General features: G+C 36.4%; 5 protein-coding genes across 6 annotated transcripts in view; 4 read left to right on the forward strand and 1 right to left on the reverse strand.

Annotated features, from left to right (window-relative positions):
• The first annotated feature begins 2,570 nt into the window (after nucleotides 1-2,570).
• On the forward strand, nucleotides 2,571-3,124 carry LOC127429395 (syncollin-like). The gene has a single exon (XM_051678406.1). The coding sequence runs from the start codon at nucleotides 2,597-2,599 to the stop codon at nucleotides 2,990-2,992; it is 396 nt and encodes a 131-aa protein (XP_051534366.1). The 5' UTR covers nucleotides 2,571-2,596; the 3' UTR covers nucleotides 2,993-3,124.
• A 2,074-nt stretch (nucleotides 3,125-5,198) lies between these two features.
• LOC127428478 (syncollin-like) lies at nucleotides 5,199-5,787 on the forward strand. The gene has a single exon (XM_051676886.1). It carries the CDS (start codon nucleotides 5,210-5,212, stop codon nucleotides 5,603-5,605), a length of 396 nt encoding a protein of 131 aa, XP_051532846.1. The 5' UTR covers nucleotides 5,199-5,209; the 3' UTR covers nucleotides 5,606-5,787.
• Nucleotides 5,788-7,259: 1,472 nt separating this feature from the next.
• Nucleotides 7,260-13,159, forward strand: LOC127428479 (guanine nucleotide-binding protein G(I)/G(S)/G(O) subunit gamma-8-like). Its single transcript, XM_051676887.1, has 3 exons — nucleotides 7,260-7,403; nucleotides 8,192-8,304; nucleotides 12,411-13,159. The coding sequence occupies exons 2-3, from the start codon at nucleotides 8,221-8,223 to the stop codon at nucleotides 12,537-12,539; spliced, it is 213 nt and encodes a 70-aa protein (XP_051532847.1). The 5' UTR covers nucleotides 7,260-7,403; nucleotides 8,192-8,220; the 3' UTR covers nucleotides 12,540-13,159.
• A 114-nt stretch (nucleotides 13,160-13,273) lies between these two features.
• On the forward strand, nucleotides 13,274-23,558 carry tmem45b (transmembrane protein 45B). The gene is made up of 6 exons (XM_051676884.1): nucleotides 13,274-13,415; nucleotides 20,426-20,634; nucleotides 21,851-22,054; nucleotides 22,168-22,352; nucleotides 22,497-22,639; nucleotides 22,736-23,558. Exons 2-6 carry the CDS (start codon nucleotides 20,433-20,435, stop codon nucleotides 22,851-22,853), a joined length of 852 nt encoding a protein of 283 aa, XP_051532844.1. The 5' UTR covers nucleotides 13,274-13,415; nucleotides 20,426-20,432; the 3' UTR covers nucleotides 22,854-23,558.
• Nucleotides 22,735-24,350, reverse strand: part of nfrkb (nuclear factor related to kappaB binding protein) — a 35,065-nt gene continuing 33,449 nt past the window's right edge. For both annotated transcript variants that reach the window (XM_051676868.1, XM_051676867.1), the window contains exon 26: nucleotides 22,735-24,280. In XM_051676868.1, coding sequence (XP_051532828.1) covers nucleotides 24,155-24,280 — 126 coding nt within the window. In that variant the 3' untranslated portion in view covers nucleotides 22,735-24,154. The remainder of the gene's footprint in view (nucleotides 24,281-24,350) is intronic.

Here is a 24,350-nt window from a genome sequence, read left to right on the forward strand (position 1 = left end):
TGCACTAATGAGGAGGCTAAAGGCTTCAGCCTCTAGCATCAGTAATTGTGCGCCTCTTGAGGCCAAGGGAGTGAGGTTTACACACTGCTCAGCTGCCTACCAGCTGGCTACCGTTACACATATACATAATCAATGCATTACATTTATGTCTAAAATATTGGGGACACCCTCTTAAAGGCACACTCAATAATTAGTTTTTCACCTAATGAAACAGTTCTTTTGGGGGAATTTTTTTTTTACAATAATGTACTCTCAAATGATATTCCAGTCATATCAGTAGCAAAATAAAAGTTGATTTATTGTACATGGAGCTTTAATGTGTGATGTTTTTAACTGAAGAATTTTTTTTTTAAACATTTAACTTTTTTTTTTAACTTTTTAAACAACAGATCAGTGGACCTACTTTCTCAAAGTAATGGATAAGAAGTGGCATGGATAAGAATATTTCCCAATCCTAACAGTGAATGTGTTGAAACTGCTAACCTTCAGAGCATCTGCTGACTAGCCTAAAGTTTCTCACATGGACAATTTATTTTCTCTTTGCATTCAAATCTGGGCCTATGATCCCATTTCACTCAATAGACTGAAAACATGAAGGTGATCATCACTTTTTCAGCTGCCGTGAGCTTTGAAGGCCTGAATGCACAGTACCCAACCCAAATTGATGGCAAGATGATATTGATTACATCAAGATCTGTGCCTGCACTACATAGAAAGCAGTCACAAAGCTGTCATTAAATTAAAGCTCATTCCAAAAATAAGGTCCTGGCTAGAGCCAGTTAGTTAAAAAACCTGTAGGTAGAGCCAGAGAAGGTTTAATTATGGTATCTGCAGAGAACTGCAGAGTACTGTGAAGCAGTTTTTGCTTAGGTAATCCTGTAATAATAACTACATGGGTGTCAGAGGGCCAAACACCCAACAGTTTTATTTCTATCTTTCTGGAGTCACAGTCTCCTGGGTGCGATTCATATCAAGAGAACATGTAAATACATTTTTGAAGATGCTCCACTTGTAATTTTTTAGGTGATGCTGTCAACATTGTATTGATAGAGATGGGCAATGCTTTACTGAATATAAATGTGCAATAATGCATATTTAGGTATGTTTAGAAGAAGGCCACACCCAATGATGCTTATGAAAAAATGTAATAGACTACTAAGAGAATGTAACCATTTAAAAAATATATATATTAAATTACATTTCACAGTATAAAACAATTTACCCAGTATAATGTCAAAAAAAGCATATGCAGACCTACAGTATGAGTTCGCCAAGAATGACAGACTAGAGCCTGTTCTCAAATGAAACTTGTTAACTGTTCCTTTATTCAGTAGAAATAAATCAAAGTTTTTAGATAAGAGTAAGTTTAGCCACCTGATAGGCAAAGCTGTTTAAATTCCCAACCTTCAGTGCATCTGTTGGCAAACCTACAGTTTCTCATTTACCATGTATTAACTCCGTGTCAGGGCAAAAGCCTTGGTGCATCTTTCATTTTCTTTCTCTAGCTTTTTTTAAATTCTATTAAATGCAACATTTGTCCTCTAATGATTATAAATCAGTACATAAGGGCCCAAGTTATTAATTTGCAAGTGAATAGGACACAAACTAGTTGTGTATGTGTTGTATGTCAGATATCTAGTTTTGAAAGCTAACATTTAATTCTCACTTCAATGTCAGTTAGCAAGGTTAAGTAAGGTTTAGTACCATTTTTACCAAGTACCAAAAACATGAGATCAACAATCAAAGTTCAGCAATACTGTAACGTTCACTGGAAATACAGGTGACCTGACCAATGTGATTAGTTGTCATTAATATGGAGCCATAACCTTAAATAATTTTGTCACAATATAATGTTAGATTTCATCACACAACATTTTATTTACAGAGGTATATTTTGTGCAGAGTTAGACATCACCAGCTTGAGGTGCTTCTCTTCTTTGGTTCGGACAAATATACTGTTTCTGTAAATCTTGCTAGCTATTAAATATTCCATAAGTTCTTAGACAACAACCTTTCCCCCACCAAAGATAATGGACCAAAAAAAAAAAAAAAAAAGTTTAGGGAATTACAAAAAAATCCATATCTATACTTTTCTACATTTTGAGGAAGTGGACAGAAATTCGATGCTTATTCCTGGTTTTAATCAATTTAAAATATAAGTTTAAATAACTTTTAGGCTATACAAATATTAACAACCAGGCTCATTGGAAATACGTGACTCTACCTACATTTCTGCAAAACCTGAAATACGTTGCTCCAGACACAATTCACTGCACTTTTCAGGTGAAATGTCCACTAGTAGCGCTAAGCGATTATCAGTTTTTCTCAGGGTTGAATATTAAAACCTGTACAAAAGCATGCTGTACAATATTGATAAAACTACTCAATCTATTGAGTTATGCATGAAATTCAGATTAAGACATTATAGTAGGAAGCTTATGTAAGAACCTTTTAAACCATCTGCAGTGTGATGCAGTTTTACAACCTTCAGAGCATCTGTTGGCAAACCTGAAGTTTCTCAGAAGTCATTCAGAGCAGCTCTTACGTATATAATTAGGGCTACTGACCTTAAGACCTCACTCAACATACTGAAAACATGAAGGTGGTCATCGCTCTTCTTCTGGCTGCTCTGTGCTTTGAGGGGCTGAATGCACAGTGTCCTGACCCAAGCACACTGAAAGATAATGAGGAAAACAAGCTCTGCGCCCGTATGTTCGAACACAGCAGCTACTACTATGACCAGAGCTGCACTGGCAAGTTCTTGGATGTTTATCCCAGTGAAGATGTCCCCATCATCCCATGGGTTTGGAATGACCGTATTTCCTCACTTGTGGTCGGCAGGTCTTGCAGCCTGACAGTGTGGTCTCGATCCAAGAAGCAAGGATCGAAGAAGAAGTTTTCTGCTGGCATTGTGTACCACCTTAAAGACGTGAAGAAAGGCCTGTTTGGAGACTGGAACGATTCCATCTCAGGATACTACTGCACATGCTAGACATGAAGCAAGGCCAAAGACAGACTCTAAAGGCGTTAACATTTACATAATGTTAATGAAAAAATAGAACAGCTGTAAATGCTGGTAAATGAATGTTTTCAGATTTTCAATAAAAAATTCAGCTCAGTTTAATTCGGCTCCATGTACATTTATTCACTATACTATTTCATCTTGACATCTGTCTAAGTGATTTTTTTTTTTTTTTTAGATTATCTCCAAGTAAAAACAGAAAGTTTCTGCAGGATGCATAAACATTCATGAAAGTCTTTCTTGATTCTGTTAAATGTGACATTAGACTACTAGTGCCAATAAACCAAACACACAAGGGTCAAGATTAAGTGAATAGATAACAAAAACGTTATGTGTCGTATGTCAGAGTCTTTAAAGTTGGCATGAAATCAAAATGGACCTTATTTATATTCTTAATGCATGTTACTGGTCTTATTGTGAATGATTTATACATGCATAGGGGGAAAGTGGGGTAAGATGAAACTTTTTATTATTTTTATTTATTTTTTTACATATGTTGTCTTCTATATAAGGACAGAGGTAAAATAAATAGAGCTACCGTTATTTCAATGTGTCTGCTTCACTTGATATAAAAATGAGTCTGTGACAGAGAGCCACAAACAACTGGCCTTATAATAAAATGTGATCCATTGGGTCAACTAGCCCCAGGTTAGGGGTAAGTTGCTCCTGGTCAGTGAGTAAGATGAGCCATCTGGGTGTAAGCTGACCAATTGAATTTTTCCTGTGATACACTGAATAAAATTCCAAATTATTTTATATCTATAATTTCTGATCTATAATCTATTTATTTATTTATTGATTATATTCTCCTAATTTACTCTTGTTTCCATTAACACTGAGGATTGTTATTGCATTTAAATGATGGAATGATCTGAATCAATCACTTAGCATAACCTAAAGTAAATACCTGAAATATTTGCCAGAAAAACAAAAAGAAAAAAAAAACTTCTTTAGGTCTTCTTTGAACTTTAAACATTATAAACAGAACAGTTATTGGAGCAAATTTGTTTTGATACCAACATATAGATGGACTACAATGTTTGGCGAAAAAAAGAAAGAAAAATAAATCACTCTTTTATTAACTGCAAACATTATAAACAGAATAGTTGGTTATTAGAACAAATTTGTTTCAGTAAATAACAAGAGTCTCAACTTTCCCCAGACTGTTTGGTTCATTTTGCCCCATAATGTTTTGGAAAAAAGCACCTAGCTTAGTGCTTCAGGGATAATGCTGTGCTTATCAAATCTTGGGTATTTATACACTGAATATACATCATAATGCATGATATGTCATTTTGTACCTGAATAAATTTGCTGTGGCACAAAAAAACAGTAAACCCCAAATGTAAAAAAAAATTACTTTGGCCAGGAAAAAACACTTTTGTATAAAAACATACTTTCCTCTTTTCCCATGTGCTTCTTGTCTTCACCGCCAGATAGAAATGATGGATTTTAGAGGTGTACTCACACATCTCTGACTCAAACGCTGAAGGAGAAGCACTGTTTGTTTAGAAAATTCATGCCACATTGTGCGGTGAAGCGCTACCGTTCATGGACAAATTGCAATTTCATTCTTAATTCAGTCAATCGTGCAGCCTTGATAGACACCATACCGATGTCTCAGAGGTCAAAATCTGCAGGTTCCACAATGTTTTGAATGGTTTTCCCCTTATCATACAGTAACTGCCACTTATACTGTCACTGCCATGTCGTAACGTCGGTTTTTCCACATTTACATGAAAATGACAATGAATAAAAATGTAATAATAATATTTCTCTGGAGTGCCAACCCCCCTACGTTCTGTGGATATTATTATTTCTGGATTGTGCATTTAAATTCACAGTTTTGACCAAGTGTGTGGTCACACTACTTTTTCTCTGTGTCTCAATAGGCAGATCTGTAGATCTAATGACACTTAGATAAAATTAACCGCTATTTTTAGTTTTTCTAGTCAAAATTTGCACTGCAAAAATGTATGACAGCTGTAACTAATCAACTCTGGCAATCTATGCCTAGCTGTGGAATATCCCTTACATAATGTAAACTATCTAAAGTGTTACCCTGAGCTCTCAACTTTCAGAGCATCTGTTGGCAAACCTGAAGTTTCTCACACGTTATTCAAATGGAGCAGCTCTATGTATATAAGTCAGGGCAAACTATCCCTGTTCACTCAACATACTGAAAACATGAAGGTGGTCATCGCTCTTCTTCTGGCTGCTCTGTGCTTTGAGGGGCTGAATGCACAGTGTCCTGACCCAAGTACACTGAAAGATAATGAGGGAAATAAGCTCTGCGCCCGTATGTTCGAACACAGCAGTTACTACTATGACATGAGCTGCTATGGTGGGTTCTTGGATGTTTATCCTAATGACGATGAGCCCATCATTCCAAGGGCTTGGGATGACCGTATTTCCTCCCTTGTGGTTGGCAGGTCTTGCAGCCTGACAGTGTGGTCTCGATCCAAGAAGCAAGGATCGAAGAAGAAGTTTTCTGCTGGCATTGTGCACCACCTTAAAGAAGTGAAGAAAGGCCTGTTTGGAGACTGGAATGATTCCATCTCAGGATACTACTGCACATGCTAGACATGAAGCAAGGCCAAAGACAGAAACTCAAAATACATTTGCATATAATGTTAATGAAACAATGTCACGGCTGTAAATGCTGGTAAATGTATGTTTTCAGATGTTCAAATTCTGCTCAAGAAGTGAATTAAATCACATGTTTCTGGACAGAATCTGTGCAAGTGATGAAGAAACCTTTAAAAGTGTATCAATCTTTATCTTTCTGTCTTTTTATCGCATTAAATGTTAGACATTAGGCTACCACTGACAATGAAGCAATCTCACAGGGTTTTGCAAATCAGTTGAATAGAAACAGAATGCATTTGTATATTCCAAGTTACAGTAAAGTTTGAAACTCGTTTCAAGTTTAAAGAAATGGAAACATCATCATTGCTTGATACTATAAAAACTAAAGAAAATGTAGCCTAATTATGATTTCATGCATCGTTATGCCCAGTTTTACTTTAATAAAATACAAACAGCTTTGTGAGAATGTGAGAATATTAAATGTAAATATCAAAACCTTTCCATGCTAATTATTCTGCAAACTTAAAGCAAAATAATCAGTTGAGTTAATAATCACAGATTAGACCACGTTTTCATAGAAACCTGTATTTATTTACACCAGATGTCTTCTGCAAGAGTATGTACAGTAAGTACCTAACTTTTAAAACTCTCAACCTCAAAAGCATCAGTTATCCAACCTGAAAATTTGCTCACACTTCAGCATGTTTTAACTCAAAGCTAATGTATATCGTTTAGAGAAAATTAAGCCTCACCGAAATTAGTTAGTTGGTTCTTTCTAGTTTCTTTCTTTCTTTCCTTACTTCTTTCAGACAGTGCCATGTTTAAATATTTACTGTATATATTGTGTCCTAAATGTTCTATGTATTTTCTGTAACCGATACAGAGCTGTATTTTAGATTTCTCACATTTGCACTTGTAGATCAATAAATCATGTCTAAAAACAGCAGCTAATGAGGCAGTTGACATTAAACCCCTGGAGAAGAGCTTTGAGCCACCTGCAGAGAACTCAACAACTGGTATTTCCCCAGGTATTAATGATAGGAACCGCAAGTGTCAAAAAGCTAAATACTTAACCACGGGTTCAGATTCTCTCCTTATTTTACACTCCTCTGGGTTTGCTTCATATCAGGAGGAAAATGTTACTGTAATCAAGTGTGCAAATATTTATTTTTCACAACAAAAAAACAAAAACAAAAGAGAAGCTTGCACTAAAAAGTTTTAAAACAAGGTGCATGAAACAAGGTGTGCAGTAGGTAGGATAGTAATAGTCTTGTCACATGCTTCACAGGTTCCAGAAAAACATTTGTTGGAGGAGAGCATGAAAAACATCAAAGGGTGTCTCTGGTGACTTAAAAACAAATCTCAGGCACTTACTTTAAAATAACCAGAAGATATATTATTTATTTATTAATTTTATCTTATCTTCTTCAGATTTATAATTTGTTGATTAAATGAATGATTGTCTGTTGAAATAACATATTTTACTGAACATAAAAGCACAATGCGGCACACTCTGGTGGCAGGTATCACTCATACGCTATTATGCATGACTGAGATATATTCAGTAGAAGGTCACACCCCATGATGCCTGTGACTTGCCTCTTCAGCCCAATATGGGGGAGGAATGAAAGCTACTGTAATTATGAGAGGCAGCCTTTCCCATCCCAGCTCTTCACTCCACTTCTTACTTTCTCTTTATTCAGTCCTGCGGGTTGTACTGTATACAACAAACAATTAGTGATAACAAGACGTTTCATCTGGTAGCATCCTGGATAAATCTGGATCAACTGAGGTAAGCCATTAAGAACTATTTATGCATATAAGACATACCAGTACAAGACAGAATAAATTATTTTGCAAAAAATATTAATTTAATACAAATATTATATACATTTATCTAAATGAGTTGTGAAGAACACTTATTTATTTAAAAAGAGAATTTACATAAAGTGATAATTTATTTTACTGCAATATATCTATGCACTGAAGGCATATGATGAAAGGTTACATCATTTGTTATACATCCATATACAACTACATAATTACAATTTTGGTGGAGCTTAGATTTCCATATGTAAATCTATGTTATCAAGAACAAAGATTTCATTTGTGCTAAATCTAGGAAAATAATGTTAAAGGGAAATGCTCTCAAAACCTAAAAAATGGTACAGGATGAAAGATTTTTAAAGATTTTAATCTCAACAGAACATCTAAAAAGACAGTGTCTAGTTTTTCAGCTTTTGAGCCAAAAGTAAAATTAGGAAGACATATGGTAGTCGAAGTGTCAAGCACATAATATTACTTTATATTAATAAGTGAGCAGATTAGTTATGCTCCCTAGAGGATCTCTGCACTTTCAGCTCTCCCACTGAGCCTCATCCAAAACACCAGCTGAGACCCAGCAAAACAATTACTGCTACTCTGCAACAGAGATGTCTTTAATATCCTAGAGGACATAAGTAACATTGTGTTCTAGGGAACTAGAAACAGCAGACATCTGCAAAACTCGTGTTGAGATGTTATCTACCAGATGCATTTAGCTGGACTCTCGTGGGGGTTCTCTTTGCTGTTTTCCTGCAGGGTTCATTCGGTAACTACAAGAGAGCAGAATGTCTAACAACATGGCCAAGATTGCAGATGCACGAAAGACAGTGGAACAGCTGAAGTTGGAGGTTAATATTGAAAGGATGATGGTAAGACACCTATATAGAATTTAGTTAATCATGAATCAAAGAAATTAACTTATGTAGCAAGTTACAATAAATGCATAGGGTACAAAGGGGCTAAAGACACACCTTAAGGAAAATTTACTTTTTTCTGATTGTAACTGGTCCCGCTTGAACTGCTCCAAAGCGAGATTCGAACCGGGATCTCTGGCATTGGAGGTGGGCGCGCTAACAATGAGGCTAAAGGTTTACACACACTGCACAGCACGTACCTGCTGGCTACCGTTACATGGTCACAAGGTGTATCAAGATTGAAAAAATATTTTTATTTTTATAGAATATTGGAGCAACATAATTTGTGAGAAAATAAATCGTAACGGAAGGTTGTTTTGATTACAATTAATAAAAATAAAGAAATAATAATAAAAAAGGTGCCGTGGGAGCCTTTTACCCCACATTTAGCCCCCAGGGGGATTAAAGTGATATTGTGTAAATATAGGGACAGTAGTTATAAGGAAAAAAAATTCAACTTAGGCAAATACTTTTGAATGAAGACAAATGAAGATAATACATATTCAAAACAACCACTACAGAAAAGAGTAAACCATTTCCTGTTAATTTCAATCATATTTGGCATTTTATAACACATTCAAGTATTCTATTAACAAATGAATCTCCATTGTGATTGAATCTTTTGGTGCAAGCTCACAATGAACATTTTTCATAACAAATCTATTTGCTAAAAACAATGTGTTTTATGGGGGAATTTTGACCCCAAATACTATTCTTTCACTTATTGGACAGCAATTTAACGTTTGATTTAATCACCTTGTACATAACTGAAAATGACAAATAAGTATTTTGGCTCAAAATAAATGTGATCATTTCAGGGATTTTAGCTACATACATTTGCAACATTTTTAAAATGATTAAATATTAGATCAAATTACCTCAAAATCAAACTTTAGACATGTGATGATATGATATTTTGCAGTGCAAAGTGACAAACAGGTGTTTAGGAAAGTACTGTGGTAGCCTAATGTCTGTTGTTGCTTTTTAACCTTTTAGGAGAAAATAAAATCAAAATGGCCCTTTACACCAGGGGGCCTTTAGCGCCGTTGTACCCTATGTGTCAGGGGTCGGCAACCTTTTTGACATGAAGTGCCATTTTTTATTTTCCTGGTCAAAGACGTGCAAATGTATGCGATTTTCCGAAGTATGAGTCCACTTGTGAAAATTTTTATATTTTGCATTTTTCTAATTAAATCGTTTATTTTTCATTACAAATTATATTATCAGCATAGCAGTTTGAGTGAAATTTTGTGCAAAACCCAATGATTATGATATAATTATGATCCTGTATCTTGTGAAAGTGCTTTAATGAAAGAAAATCTGTCCTTTTGTACAAAATGAGTTAACTGTTAATGTCACAAATTTGCTTATTGGATTACTGATCACGAAATTGTTTGGAATCTTAAATATTTCTTATATTATATCATTGCAGTAGTGTAGTCTAGGGCATACGCAGGCATACGCCGTATGCCCACCTTTCTTTTTAGGATTTTGCGTATGCCCACCTTAAATAAGTGATGATACGTGTGGCCGCCAGAGCAACAAGTAGGCTTTTAACTTGGAACTTTTAATCTACTAACTCGAGCACCGTTGAGTGAATTAAAAAGTGTACAGAGCTTCTCTCTAAACGCGGGAGTGCAACTAATGGCACAGGCAAGACAGACAGTCCGACTAAGCTGATCCACCAATCAGAACCTTCATATCAGTCGCGATTGGATATTTGCTAACCAATCATAGTTTCCGTTTCAGTAAGGGGCGGGACATTTCCAGCATCTAATGCTAATGCACAACCCTGGAGTAACCATGATTTGCGCTGTAAATTATGGTTACTCCATATATATATATATATATATATATATATATATATATATATATATATATATATATATATACATTTAAATTTAACTTATGCAATTAAAATTGAAATTGAAAATACTGCATGTTTTTACACAAGTGCTAGTTTTGATGCTCTTCGCCGATGCTGGACATAAAAATTATTGTATTTTTTATTTTTATTTTTTTGCCTATTATTGCTGTCCGTGGTGCATTTTTCTCGTGATATCAAATCAGTTCAATTTATATTTCTAAGTGGGAAAACAATTTCACTATACACAGAAAAGCAAATTATATATAGTAGGCCTACACAAATAAAACAAATAACCATTAATTCTTATGTAGGCTGTAATACAAGATAACGTGTTAACGGGGTCCTTCATAAATTCACAGTATGCACCTCTTCAGACACTACTACACTATTTTAATCATGTAATCACTAGCACGCAAACAACAGTAAGAGAGTAGCTGGCTATTTTATTTATATAAAGTTTTTCGCATCTGACCTGCATTCCAATCTACATCTTGATGTAATCCTTGCTCATGATCACGCAGCGTGTTTTCATCAGATGAATGGGAGGATAAACACTATTAAAGTGTGACGAGACTCGCGCTGCGTGTGCAAGCCATTCGCGCGTCACATGCCGATCAACTATTTAGCCCTTTTCAGTTAATCGCACCTGCAAAATCCTAAAACTTTATTTCCATGTTTAATTTATATTTTGAATATACTTGAAAATATTTTTGTGGGTTTATGTTTTCTCTTTTAATCGTTTAATGTAATTTAGTGTGTGACTATGGTCTAAGGACGATGTAGGCCTATGCTGGGTTGGAAATCTCAAGGATTAATAGTGGTGTTTTTCTTATTACATCAGGTGTTGTTCTGAAAGCAAAAAGAAACAAATGAAACACGGAATGTAGGCTGTCATCCGCACAGTCTGACCGAAGCAAAGAGGGCGCGTTTAATCGCGCGATTAACATAAAGTGAAGCGCTGCCGGCTGCTGTTGGGGATACTGCAGTCTCCTCACATTTGAACTTTTTGTTTAGCCTCCCATTCAGCTCATGAAAACACGCTGCGTGATCATGAGGAAGCAGGGGTGGACTGGGAAGAGAAATCGGCCAGGGATTTTACATAGAAATTGGGCCAAAATTGTAATATTTTTACCTTAAAATATATGGTAAAAAATGATAATATATTTAAAATGACAATACATGTAATTTTACAATACATTGTAAATTATATAAAAAATTTTACATGTAAAAATGATGATTTTACTGTATAATTAAAGGTAAAAATTTATATTATGTTTAACAAGAGAGTGCATGTACTTTTTACGGTAAATTATTGTTAAAATTACGGTTAAAAGAAAAACAATAATCGGGCGTTCCCAGAATTCCCTGCGTTACCCATCATATTTCATTATATTTTATGGGAATAGTTGTTTCTTATTATTTTTCTACATTGGGGTGTTCTGTGTTATATTTTATGTAGTTTAGTTAATGTTTATTGCATTATTTTAATTTCACATGTATTTGTTTGTGTTTGTGTGAGTGACACTGAGCACTGTCTCTACATGTTTATTGGTCACTGCTCTTGGAAAGGCCACTATATAAACGTCATGTCATCATGTGCCTTTCTGTAAATACTACGGTGAGTAACAATACATTATAAAGTGAAAAGCAGATTTTTACATTTTTAGAAGGTTAAAGTATAAAGTTTATATAATTTAATAATATAAACGGTAATGCACCGTAAAATATACAGGCATCAAAATTACATCCTGTAAAGCCTGAAGCATGGTTACTGTATTTTTTACTGCCAGTTTTTTACCGTAAATTTAACAGGATTTTTTTTACAGTGAATAGTTCACCCTAAAATGAAAATTGGCTTATCATTTACTCACCCTCATGCCATCCCAGATGTGTATGACTTTCTTTCTTCTGCTGAACACAAAAACAGATTTTTAGGAGAATATCTCTGATCTGTAGGTCCATACAATGCAAGTGAATGAGGTCCAAAACTTTAAAGCTCCAAAAAGCACATAAAGGCAGCAAAAAAGTAATCCATAAGATTCCAGTGGTTAAATCCAATATGTGTTGCCTTAAATATTTAGAAGATCCAATTAAAATGTATTCCAGAGTAAAAAACAAAACAAAAACAAATGTAGCCTATAGAATGTAATATTCCCAAAGGTATAGGATTGGCAGCTTGTCTCTCTTTGCACAGGTATCTAAAGCAGCAGCTGAGCTGATGGCATACTGTGAGGCCCATGCAAAAGAGGACCCCCTGGTGATGCCCGTACCATCCTCAGAAAACCCATTCAGAGAGAAAAAGATTTTCTGTACAGTTTTGTAATTTTTTTTCATAGGGCACATGGTTTACTGTATTATTTTTTAGGATAATTCCAAGCCAAATGCTTTTCTGAGTTCCTAAATGTAACACATGTTAATAAATGTGAATAATGTCTGTTAATCTCTCCCATATGTGTCACCTACCAGCTGTAAAATGTCGAGCTTCCTTATGTTTAGTGATTTTCATCAGTGTGTGTTATAGTATGTAGTCATAAGCAGCTGAACTTGGTTCAAGCCTCTTTCTTCAAAACTGACAATATATTATTTTACCTCATGGTGGCGCTATTTTTACTAACAATATGTCATGAGCTATTCATCCATCACCCGCTCAGCTGCTTTTGAGCGTCATTTCACCTTCATACTAACAGCAATAAAATAAGAGAGTGCAAAGTTCGTCCTGCCTGAGATTTGTTTGTTGTATTCGCTTTTGTGTCCGCTTCCGTGAATGGATTATACATTAACTTCTAATACCCTCCCTGTACAAATGTCATCAATACATGTAAAACACACAAAACGTGCAATTCATATAGGCACAATCCAACAATGACTTTAAGGTGCATATATTTAACAATGTATAAATATTAAAAACATTGCAGTATATCTGCATACGAATGTGAAACAATTCCATTTGAAACCAAATAACTAAATACGGATAAATGCACCTCAAAGGAAAGGGCGGGGTCATCTTTAATGTAAGGTTGCAAGCTGCTGTCAGTCAACAACAGGAGGGGCGGTGTCTTCTTTTTTACTGTAAGGAATGTGAGCAGGTGAGCAGGTGAGCAGGTGCATGCTTTGCAGACAGGCAACTAGCATATTCCCATCATAAGAGCAAAACAGGAGCATTGGGGACCCCGCCGTGACAACATAGGCCAGTGTTCAGGTAGAGTACACAAACAACATAGACATTCAACTGAAAACGTTCAAAAGATTTTGATGGTAAATTGCTGTGGAAAATCTTTTGGTAACCTATACAATGAAATAATGGAAATCCGTATTAAAGGTTACATACTGGAAGTATTAGTTTTATTCTGTATATATATATATATATACTTATATAACGAGAATAACATAGTTTGTCTAGTTGTTAATTAAGCGATTGTTCTCATATTCAGGCTTTGCCCATCTTCTACAATGCATTGTTTCCGGTTACTAGAATTATTATTGGGCTACTACTATAAAACATAATAAAGGATCTCTTTCAAACAAGCAAAATGCTTTGAAAATATGCCTTTATTTTTGTTTAATTTCTGCTTTTCCTAATGACATTGGTGGCTAAAACCAAGTTTACAAGTGTTTTATTGCAGTAACGATAACTGTTATAACCGAAGGCTATATTTGGGAGGAAACTGGTAACCATTGCGAATACTTGTACTGTGCTAGGTAGGCTTTTTGTTCCTTAGATCCACAGAAAATGCTGCTCATGAGACTATAAGCGTGGGTAAATAAAAGGGCGTTCCTACCAAGTAAAACTTGATTTTCAATAATCTCCCTGACAATACCGAGCACAGACATCTCATTTAGAGAGACTATCTGAAGCATCAAAACAGGTGGAACATGTGTATCTGTATGCACTTCTTCAGGTTAAAAACTTAATAACACGCTTATTTGGGATCCTCCTACCCTACACAACAAAACAAAATTCAATCAAATTGAACTGAGTCATCTTTAATAAAATAATGATTAAATCATAAATATTTTAAGTTTTATTAATTTAATTAAGTTAAACATTAAACAATTTAATTGGGTGGAATTTTGCTATGAATTTGAAAGGTGTACGTCTTAAAAATAAGCTAAAATATATATTTTTAGTGAATCTATTATAAAGCAATTTACACACACTGCCTGACCAAAAAAAAAAAAAAAAAAAAAAAAAAAAAAAAAAATTCGCCATTTGGATTTAAATAAGTAGATACTTAAAAGCCTATAATTGGATCATTATTGCAGTGATAAATATTTCAGCTGACAACAGTTCTTTTTACCCTAACTGGTGCAGTGTATAGCTTCTCGTTTCTTTATGTCGGTCGTGGAAAAGACGTTACTGTGTTTCAGAAGGGGCAAATTATTGGCCTGCATCAAGCAAAGAAAACAACTAAGGAGATTGCTGAAATCAGGTTAAGAACTGTCCAACACTTTTTTTAATTTTTTATTTGGAATCCCCATTTCCCAATGTGCTTCTAAGTCCTCTGGTCGCGTAGTGATTCGCCTCAATCCGGGTGGCGGAGACCATCTTATCACGTGGCTTGTTGAGCGCGTTGCCACAGAGACATAGCGCGTGTGGAGGCTTCACGCCATCTACCGCGGCATCTGCGCTCAACTCACCACGCGCCCCACCGAGAACGAACTACTAGGAGGTTACCCCATGTGACTCTACCCTCCATAGCAACCTGGCCAATTTGGTTGCTTAGGAGACCTGGCTGGAGTCACTCAGCAGGCCCTGGGATTCGAGCTAGCAAACTCCACTCAGTTTTTGACCACTCAGCTACCCAGGCCCCTGTCCAACACATTATTAAAACCTGGAAGGACAGTGGGGAACCATCAGCTTCACAGAAGCAATGTGGTTGGAAAAAAAAATCTTGAATGATCATGATCAGAGATCACTAAAACACTTGGTGAAGTCACATTGTAAAAAATTGACAGTAGAACTCACCGCTATGTTTAATAGTGAAAGTATAATTTCCACACGCACAATGCGACGAGAACTTACAGGATTAGGACTGAACAGCTGTGTGGCCACAAGAAAGCCACTTGTTAGTGAGGCTAATCGGAAAAAAACAACTTAAATTTGCGAGGAAGCATAAAGATTGGACTGAGGAGCAATGGAAAAAGGTCATGTGGTCTGATGAGTCCAGATTTACCCTATTTCAAAGCGATGGGTGCATCAGGGTAAGTGCATGAATTGATGCACTCGTCATGCATAGTGCCCACTGTACAAGCCTCTGGAGGCAGTGTTATGATCTGGGGTTGCTTCATTTGGTCAGGTCAAGGCTCAGCAATGTTATGCAGCAATAAAATGAAGTCAGCTGATTACCTGAATGTACTGAATGACCAGATTATCCCATCAATGGATTTTTTCTTCCCTTATGGCACGGGCATATTCCAGGACAACAATGCCAAAATTAATCAGGCTCAAATTGTGAAAGAGTGGTTCAGAGAGCATGAGGAATCATTTTCACACATGAATTGGCCACCACAGAATCCTGACCTTAACCCCATTTTGGAATGTGCTAGAGAAGAGTTTACAGAGTAGTTCGACACTCCTGTCATCAATACAAGATCTCGGCCGAAAATTTATGCAACTCTGGATGGAAATAAATGTTGTGACGTTGCATAAGGTTGTCAAAACAATGCCACAACAAATGTGCACCATAATCAAAGCTAAAGGCGGTCCAGCAAAATATTAGAGTATGCAACTTTTGTTTTGGCCAGGCAGTGTAAATACAACCCAACAGTTGTATTGTAATAATGCCTTACAAACCTCACAGTTAGAAAAGAATGCAACAGCATGACATGAAAAATCCCTGAGATGTTTAAGTAACCACAATCAGCTGGGGAAGACCTTTTTGGGATGGCACATACAGGTATTTAAATAAATGTATACAAGCCATTGATCTCCACAGCAGGTCAGTCTGGATGTGGGTATGATGGGAGCAATAAACCTCGGGATGGGTGCTCCAAGATGTGGGTGGAGATAAAGGAATGGATAGAATGTTGCCTCTAATAAGGAAAGGATTTATAAAAGTAAATAGTGGGAAAAGAGAAACAATAGCTTCCAGCATACAGAGTTAAAGCAGCAGGATTAAAAGAGGACTATGGGAATTTAACTTTACCTGAATGACATGGCTTGGAGGGCTATTCCAAAGCTTAAAGAAATATTCCAAGTTCAATACAAGTTAAGCTAAATCGACAACATTTGTTTTACCACAAAAAATAAAAAAATTCATTTTCTTTAAAAAAAGCAAAAATCAAGGTTACAGTGAGCCACTTACAATGGAAGTGAATGGGGCCAATTTTTGAAAGGTTTAAAGACAGAAATGTGAAGCTTATAATTTTATAAAAGCGCTTACATTAATTCTTAAAACTCATGTACTATTTGAGTTGTAAAGTTCTTTAAATTGTCCTTTTTACAGCCGTTTTAGGTTTTGTTGACATTATATCATCATGGCAATGAAGTTGCAAAATTGGCCATAACTTTACAAAGAAAAGGTTAGTAAGTGATTTTTATCACACTAAAATCATGTTAACACACATATTGTTTATGTCTTGTGGCAAAAATTTTGAATATTTTAATGTTTACGGATTGGCCCCATTCATCTCCATTGGAAGTGCCTCACTGTCACCTCAATGTTTGCTTTTTTTAAAAAAAAAAAAGAAAATAAGGGACAAGTTGAAATATTTTTTTTGTGGTAATGAACATTATGCCACAAATGCTGTCGATTGAGCTTAACTTGTATTGAACCCAGAATATTCCTTTAAGAGCCAATGCTCTTCCTCATTTTGTTGATTTAGCTATTTTTAGCACTATCAAAAGACAGGAGTTTTGGGACCTTAATGTGTGTGAGTGGCAATATGGTGATGAGCGATCTGTTAGGTATTGAAAGGACAGGTCATTAAGAGATTTAAAAGTAAAACTATTAAGAATTTATACAGAACCAGAAAACAGTGATAATGTTCGACATATTTTCTGAAAGGTTTGCTATAGTGACAATAAATATGTCGCCAATGTTGGGTAAGTTACTCAAAACAGTAACCCACTATAAATGACTAATTACTTTTCTAAAATTGTTATCAGATATCACTATTCAATATTTTCATGTGAAAAGTAATCACATTACAAACTACTTCCCTTTTAAGTTACTTTCTAAAACACTTTTCACAGAAGTTTTTCCGCTCATCAAATTCAGAATGTCAATATTTCCTCCTAATTCATTGTCACATGCAAGTCAAACACAGCAACATGTTTTGCCCTTACAATAACTCGTTAGTGACTCTTCAGCTGTAACAGAAATGCAAACAGACGAACATATGAACATAATGCATGTTTTAAATGTATTTGACATAAATATTATCTTAAAAATATATGAAACCCAAGAAATGTACTTAAAAGTAGTTAAAGTCAGTAACTGTACTCTGAATACACAAAATTTTAAATGTAATGTGTATCACTGCTTTTTTACTAAAGTAATTTGATTACAGTGACACTGCATGTCACATAACATTCATCTTTATGTCTATAATGCATTTTATTTCTCTTGTTCATGATTTTCAGAGAGAAACTAATTTCCCCTACTAATAGCTGTAGGTAATAAAGGCTTATCAAACTGAACTTTGGTTTGCACGACACGTTGACTGATATATGGACAGTGATATTTGAAGCATTAAATACTACATTGCGAAAAGTATGTGGACACCCCCTTCTAATTACATTTATGCATTTGGCAGATGCTTTTATCCAAAGCAACTTACAGTGCACTTATTACAGGGACAATCCCCCTGGAGCAACCTGGAGTTAAGTGCCTTGCTCAAGGACACAATGGTGGTGGCTGTGGGGATTGAACCAACAACTTTCTGCTTACCAGTTCAGTGTTTTAGTCCACCACCATCACCACTCCATATTTAAAGGGTTTGACCAGGCCCCTTAATTCCAGTGAAGACAAAAGGTGCTGTAATTGATTTTAGCTGCTCTACTTCCAGGACACTGAGCTGTTGGATCAGCCACACCCCCTCTTTCCAAAACCCTGCACTCCAAAAATACCAAATGAGCTTTATTGAGGCCGACATTGTGCAGAAACGGTTGTTAAAAACAAAAGCAGCAATAGCACCCTCAACTGACAAGTGTTATGAACAACATGGCATAAAATGGTAGTAAGCCTTAATAAATAGCTGCAACTACAATACAATGAGAATGCACAAATATTTCCAATGAGAAAATGGGCGAATTTGTGTCTTTTCGTTCACATAAAGTCAGAAAAACAACATATGAATCCAAAATCCTTCTTTATCTGTGGTCTGACAAAGACACCGGCTTTGACCTTTGCCTCAGACAGCTTAGGGAAGAAGTCCTGGAGGTACTTGAAGGCTGCCGACTCCTTATCTAGAGCTTTGACAAATTGTTTCATAAGGCCCAATTTGATGTGCAGTGGTGGCATCAGCACCTTCCGGGGGTCCACAAGTGGCTCCCACTTGATGTTGTTCCTCCCCACAGAGAACTCGGTCCGCTATGGCCAGTCCTGCCTGTGGTAGTGCGCCTTGATGTCCCTGCTGTCCCAAAGGCAAAGATAGCAGGGAAACTTGGTAAAACTGCCTTGGAGACCCATCAGGAATGCCACCATTTTGAAGTCTCCTATAACCTCCCAACCGTACTCATCATACATCAAGGCGTCCAGCAAGGTCTTGATGCTGTTGTGGTCCTCTTTGAGGTGCACCGAGTGAGCCAGGGGAAGAGACGTGTACTTGTTTCCATTAAGGACCAGCACGGCTTTGAATATTACTTTAGTATAAATACATGTTAATTTGGATTCATATGTTGTTTTTTTCTGACTTTATGTGAACTAAAAGACACAAATTCGCCTGTTTTCTCATTGGAAATAGGTAAATTTCAAAATATCACTGTCCTGGTCACAAAAGCAAAGTTTGTGGGGAATAATAGCCATTTTCTATACTTTTGAGGCATAAGCAATTAGAAAGTAACACTTACTACCCAGGAACAAATAAATAAATAAATAAATTGTTACACAGTGTTATTGACAGGTCAGAGACCACAGCCTGCGGACACATTTTTATTAGCTGTTTACAGAGTCTAGAGCTGTCACAGAGACTGATAAGATATCTCATGTCACTTATTTCAGTTATATCTCTCAGGGAGTAGGAACATTTTTTGCATACCTTTCCATGAAAAAAAAAATAGCTTACAGCACCTTTAATGCTATGGCATACAATGATGTTTTAGAAAACTGTGTGCTACCAAATTTGTGGTAAGAATTTGAGGAGGACCCTTTTCTGTTCCAGCATGACAATGCCCCTGTGCACAAAGAAAGGGTTTACTGAGTCTAGGGTGGAAGAACTTGACTGGCCTGCATAAAGCCCAAACCTGAACCTCACTGAACACCTTTGGGATGAATTGGAAACTGTGTACCAGGCACCATACCATAACCCGACATCAGTTTTTGACCTCACTGACGGTCTTGGGAATGAAAGCAAATCCACAGCATGTTCCAACAGCTAGTGGAAAGCCTTCCCGGAAGAGTGGAAGCTGTTAGGGAGGGTTAACTCCCTTTTATCGCACATGGTTTTAAAATTAAATGTTCAAGAATCACGTATTGGTGTTCAGGTGTCCACATAATTTTGGCCATACCAACCTGATCTCATGAGAATTTGTCACAATAGCATGAGTTGGCAAATTCATACAAGTTGAGTTTATGATACACCCACCAATGAGAGACGTTTTCCTTTGTGTTCTTGTAGTTCCCAATGTTGCATTTGTTCCATGTTTATCCAAAAATGTTTTCGTAACTTTAACCCCCAACCCAAACCCCATCCCTAAACCTAACCATAAAGTATAACACCTTACCCTACCCATAGCGTAAACGTAACCATGATATTGATGTTAAAAGCCATGATGTTTAATATGAAAGAAAGCTACATTTCTGGGTTCCGAACATGTGTTCATGAAGCGTATGTGATTAGTTGATGGATGAAGTTGTACGAATTTGCCACCTCTTAGTATTGTGATGAATTCTCATGAGACTGTGTTGGTCACACCATGTATTTGAGTCCCCACCAGGTCATATGAAACCAAGCTTAAAACAACATTCTTGTCTTTTGCTGGATTCTGTTTTGTAGAATCAAATTATTCAGTGCATGGGTTTCATTTACCTTATTTTTGTTTTAAAGGGGCAGAATGGCCAACTTCAAAGGACATGCATTACCTGGTACATTCTTCCTGCTGTTTGGCCTGTGGTGGTCATTAAAGTGCCCTTTAAGACAGATATGGAGGAGAAGAGAAAGACAACATGGAGACAGAGGGAACCAGAAGCTGACTCTAATTTTAAACAGAATAAATTTAATTGAAGGGGCTCTGAAGATCTTCTTTGCATTTGTTGGTGAGCCACATGCACATAAACGAACTTTAAAACTCTGTCTGGTTTCCTATTTGTAAATTGAAGTAGAGATGAGTAAAACTAAAGAAGTGAACAAGAAAAGAAAAAAGAAAAGTCATCTTCTTGAACTTATAGGAATGTTCCGGGCTCGATACAAATTAAGCTTGATCGACAGCATCTGTGGCATAATGTTGATTACCAGAAAAAATCATTTTGACTTGTCGCTCCTTTTCTTTAAAAAAAACAAACAAAAAAAGCAAAAATCAATGTTACAGTGAGGCACTTACAATGGAAGTGAATGGAGCCAATTTTTGGAGGGTTTAAAGGCAGAAATGTGAAGCTTATAATTTTGTAAAAAGCACTTACATTAATTCTTCTGTTAAAACTCATGTATTATTTGAGCTGTAAAGTTGTTTAAATCGTAATTTTTAAGGTCGCTTTAGGGTTGGTTTAACATCATCATGGCAACGAAGTTGTAAAACTGGCTATAGCTTTACACAGAAAAGTTTAGTAAGCGATTTGATCACACTAAAATCATGTTAGGGTTAGGTAACTCTAACATGCATATTGTTTATGTCTTGTGGCTATTCTTTTGAAACAGTGAGTATTTTGAAGTTTATAGATTGGCCCCATTAACTTCTATTGTAAGTGCCTCACTGGAACCCAGATTTTTATTGTTTTAAAGAAAAGTCAAAATGAATTTTTGTGGCAATCAATATTATGCCAGAAATGCTGTTGATTTAACTTGTATTGAACCCGGAATATTCCTTTTAAACAATAACATAGAGCCTATGGACACTTAGGCAACAATGTGTAAATGTCATCGCATTAGATAACAAAATATTAAAAGTGTCATCAGCAAACAAATAATGCTAGAGCTTTTCTTAGAACTAGCTTTACTTGTCCTAGCAAGTTTTTCATTCACCTTTAACCAACTGATTTCTAGCAGAGGAACCACAGGTTTAATTCAGCACATTAACAATGATCATGTTCCACTTACGTTTGACAACTAGAAAATGTCCAAAAATGTCAATTTGTCTTCATTTTGAACAATATATCTATTGTTTTATATGTAAATAGATACGTAACGAACTTCGTGTGATTTGATATTTTGTTAAGGCAATGACATTCATACATTTTTAAAGGTGGCTTATGTGCCCAAATACTTTTGGGGGCCACTGTATTTTAATTCAACCAAAATTCTGAAATGTCTCTCCAGGGATCATGGCAGAGCAGTTTGTGCCTGACGGCCCTCATGCCCATCTGTATAAGGACGGCTGGGTGAAACTGATGAATTGGCAGCACAGCACCATGTACTTGTTCTTTGGCATCTCTGGCATCGTAGATGTTCTCACCATGTCCTCTCTTCCTGTCCCAGTTGGTCTTGACCGTCTCTCTCTATCCTTGGCTCTCTTTGTGGAAGGTATCAACCAAAATGTACTTTATAACATAAATATTTAGTAATTGCTTGCCCTCAAATGTCTCTGGAGCTTCTGTTTGATATTAATTTGAAATGTCATGGCCTCTCCCTTCCAGGGTTCCTTTTCTATTTCCATGTGCACAGCCGTCCTCCTCTGGACCAGCACATTCATTCTCTGCTTCTAGTTGCGGTGTTTGGTGGTTCAGCTATCACAATGATTGAGGTGTTTAAGCGAGATAACACAGCGTTAGAGTTTTTCAGGTGCAGTTTAGCCATCCTACAAGGCACATGGTTCTATCAGGTAAGGAACATCGCAAAGTCTTAGTAATTCCATACCATAAAAAAAAAATTAGCCACTAAAATCACTTTTAATGTTCTCATTCATGGAAAAGGAGGAAATGCAAATCATATTTATCCTCTTCGATGCTGCCGTTTCTTTCGTCAGATTGGGTTTGTGCTGTATCCTCTGAGTGGACCAGAGTGGGATCTGGAGAGACACGACAACATCATGTTTATCACCATGTGCTTCTGCTGGCATTATGCTGTTGCTCTTTTGATTGTGGGCATTTGCTACAGTGCTGTTTTTTGGTGAGAACTGCAGATTTTCATAAAGATCTTAGAACATCTACCCTCAGATTTCATTTGGATTACAGTCGTGTGCATTTGCTACTCTGATCTTTACAGGTCTTCTAAATGGTGTGTAAGGAGGCAGATCGGTGACATGGAGTTGGGCCTCAGGAAGACCACTCTTTCTGACTCCAGCTCCCAGAAGGCTTTGCTCCAGGATTCAGATGAAGAGTAGATGGAGCCTTGAGCTTAGGCTGTAAAGGATTTAATGCACTGAATGCAAATGCAGAGTTTTAAGCTTTGCTCTGCTAACAAGCGGTCTTCCAATAGGACTGAATTCATATGCATGATTTAACACAATGATTCAGCATCTATTCAAACAATCTTTTCCTCAAGTTAATGATGAAAAATGGAATTGTAAATTAAGTGGTTATCGCAGGTGCTGTGGCACCTTTCTCTTAAAATAGATCCATGCACCTTTGACAAGCCAGCCACGTGTTTGACCTAGAAAGAGGTAAAGAACAGAACAAGATATTCCTCTAGAATTTGTGCATGAATGTTTTTCACTTCAAAATACTATAATAGATATAACGGAATGGAAAGTAGAAAACTACAAGGATATTATGTTCTTGTCACTGCATGAGGAGACCTGGTTCTAGCATGTAAATGCGGTAACACACAACAGGCAAATTATTAGTTTTACATATATGATGTCCAGGGTTAAGCCCTAGATTGCATGAAGCATCTTGTGTCTTATCAAAAATATTCAAATTAAAAATAATAAAATCAGTTAAGTTGAGTGAATGTAACAGTTGTTTCTCAAGATTTATATTTATTAGCAGAATTCAAACAGTGGCTACTGTATATTAACAGTATTTATTAAATTACACTTCTTTAAGAGAATATAAGATACAGCACAAATAAAAAAACTTCTTTCTCAGTGCACATGTCAATATTTTCTAGAGAAAGGCCATTCACCATAACAAGCTCATAGGTTTCTGCTCTTATACAAGTCATGCGCTATTGTTCACTATCTGTGATGTGATGTCTCTGTGATTTTACGTCCACATTCACAAAATGCCCTATATCAACCACCAACTTATTTTAAACTTGCAGTGATCAGCATATTACCGAAATATTTGGAACAGTGTCAGGTCAACACCAGTGCTTCGTTGGAATCTGACACTGTTTTGCCCATATGCTACTTCATGGGAAAGTGGAAAGAACTAGAGCAAGACCTTTCAGTGCAAAATGTTGTACAGATGCTCTCTGCACTTTGCTTTTTTTGCACTTTGAGTCTCTCGTGATGCTTTCTCTCTCCATCAGAAGAGAACAGGCTTGAGCTATTGCCTTTAAGGGATAGTTCACCCAATAATAAAAATTCTGTCATCATTTACTTGCCCTCATATTGTTCCAAACCCATGTGACTTTCTTTCCTCTGTGGAACACAAAAGGAGATTGCATAAAAATTGTAATTTTTGGGTGAACTATCCCTTTAACTATGGTATATGTTCATGGCTCTGCTGCTAGCTCATCTCATTGGGGGTCAGGGTTTGTTTTCGGCGAGGGTGCAGTAGAGACCACAACTGTAGATACTGTTGATTTCGTAGAGCTGGCCACCGTGCGCTGTAGCTGCTGAGCTGGTACCGTCTGAATTCGAACCTGGGGAATAGAAATATGTTCAGTTAACTCTCATCTTGATTCCCCACATGAGTAGTATATGGTTTGGCTT

This window comes from Myxocyprinus asiaticus, chromosome 38, assembly GCF_019703515.2.
Source record: "Myxocyprinus asiaticus isolate MX2 ecotype Aquarium Trade chromosome 38, UBuf_Myxa_2, whole genome shotgun sequence".
Classification (NCBI taxonomy): Eukaryota; Metazoa; Chordata; class Actinopteri; order Cypriniformes; family Catostomidae; genus Myxocyprinus; species Myxocyprinus asiaticus.